Raw genomic sequence first — 502 nt, forward strand, 5'->3', positions numbered from 1 at the left:
CCCCCCCCCCCCCCCCAGGAGCGCCACGACAGTGCCAGCAACGGGACGGCGCGGCTGCCCCAGCTGGGGGCCGTGGGGCAGTCCCCGTATAGCAGCGCCCCGCCGCTCTCGCACACCCCCAACGCCGACTTCCAGCCGCCCTACTTCCCCCCCCCGTACCAGCCCATCTACCCCCAGTCTCAGGACCCCTATTCCCACGTCAACGACCCTTACAGCCTCAACTCCCTGCACACCCAACCGCAGCCCCAGCACCCGGCTTGGCCGGGCCAGAGGCAGAGCCAGGAGCCGGGTTTGCTGCACGCGCACCGGGGGCTGCCCCATCAGCTGGGGGGGTTGGACCCCCGCCGCGACTACCGGCGGCACGACGACCTGCTGCACGGCCCGCACGGGCTGGGCGCGGGGCTGGCCGACCTGCCGCTCCACTCCATCCCTCACGCCATCGAGGACGTGCCGGTAAGCAGCGCCGGACCGCGGCCCCGTGGAGGAAGGGGGGGGGGGGGGG

General features: G+C 74.3%; 1 protein-coding gene across 4 annotated transcripts in view; it reads left to right on the top strand.

Annotated features, from left to right (window-relative positions):
• TFAP2A (transcription factor AP-2 alpha) overlaps positions 1-502 on the top strand; it is a 14,192-nt gene that overhangs the window by 4,963 nt on the left and 8,727 nt on the right. For all 4 annotated transcript variants that reach the window (XM_042835450.1, XM_042835449.1, XM_042835447.1 and 1 more), the window contains one exon: positions 19-453. In XM_042835450.1, the coding sequence (XP_042691384.1) occupies positions 19-453 (435 nt within the window). The remainder of the gene's footprint in view (positions 1-18; positions 454-502) is intronic.

This window comes from Centrocercus urophasianus, unplaced genomic scaffold (assembly GCF_019232065.1).
Source record: "Centrocercus urophasianus isolate 14NV4802_14NV808 unplaced genomic scaffold, USGS_Curo_1.0 seq_528, whole genome shotgun sequence".
Classification (NCBI taxonomy): Eukaryota; Metazoa; Chordata; class Aves; order Galliformes; family Phasianidae; genus Centrocercus; species Centrocercus urophasianus.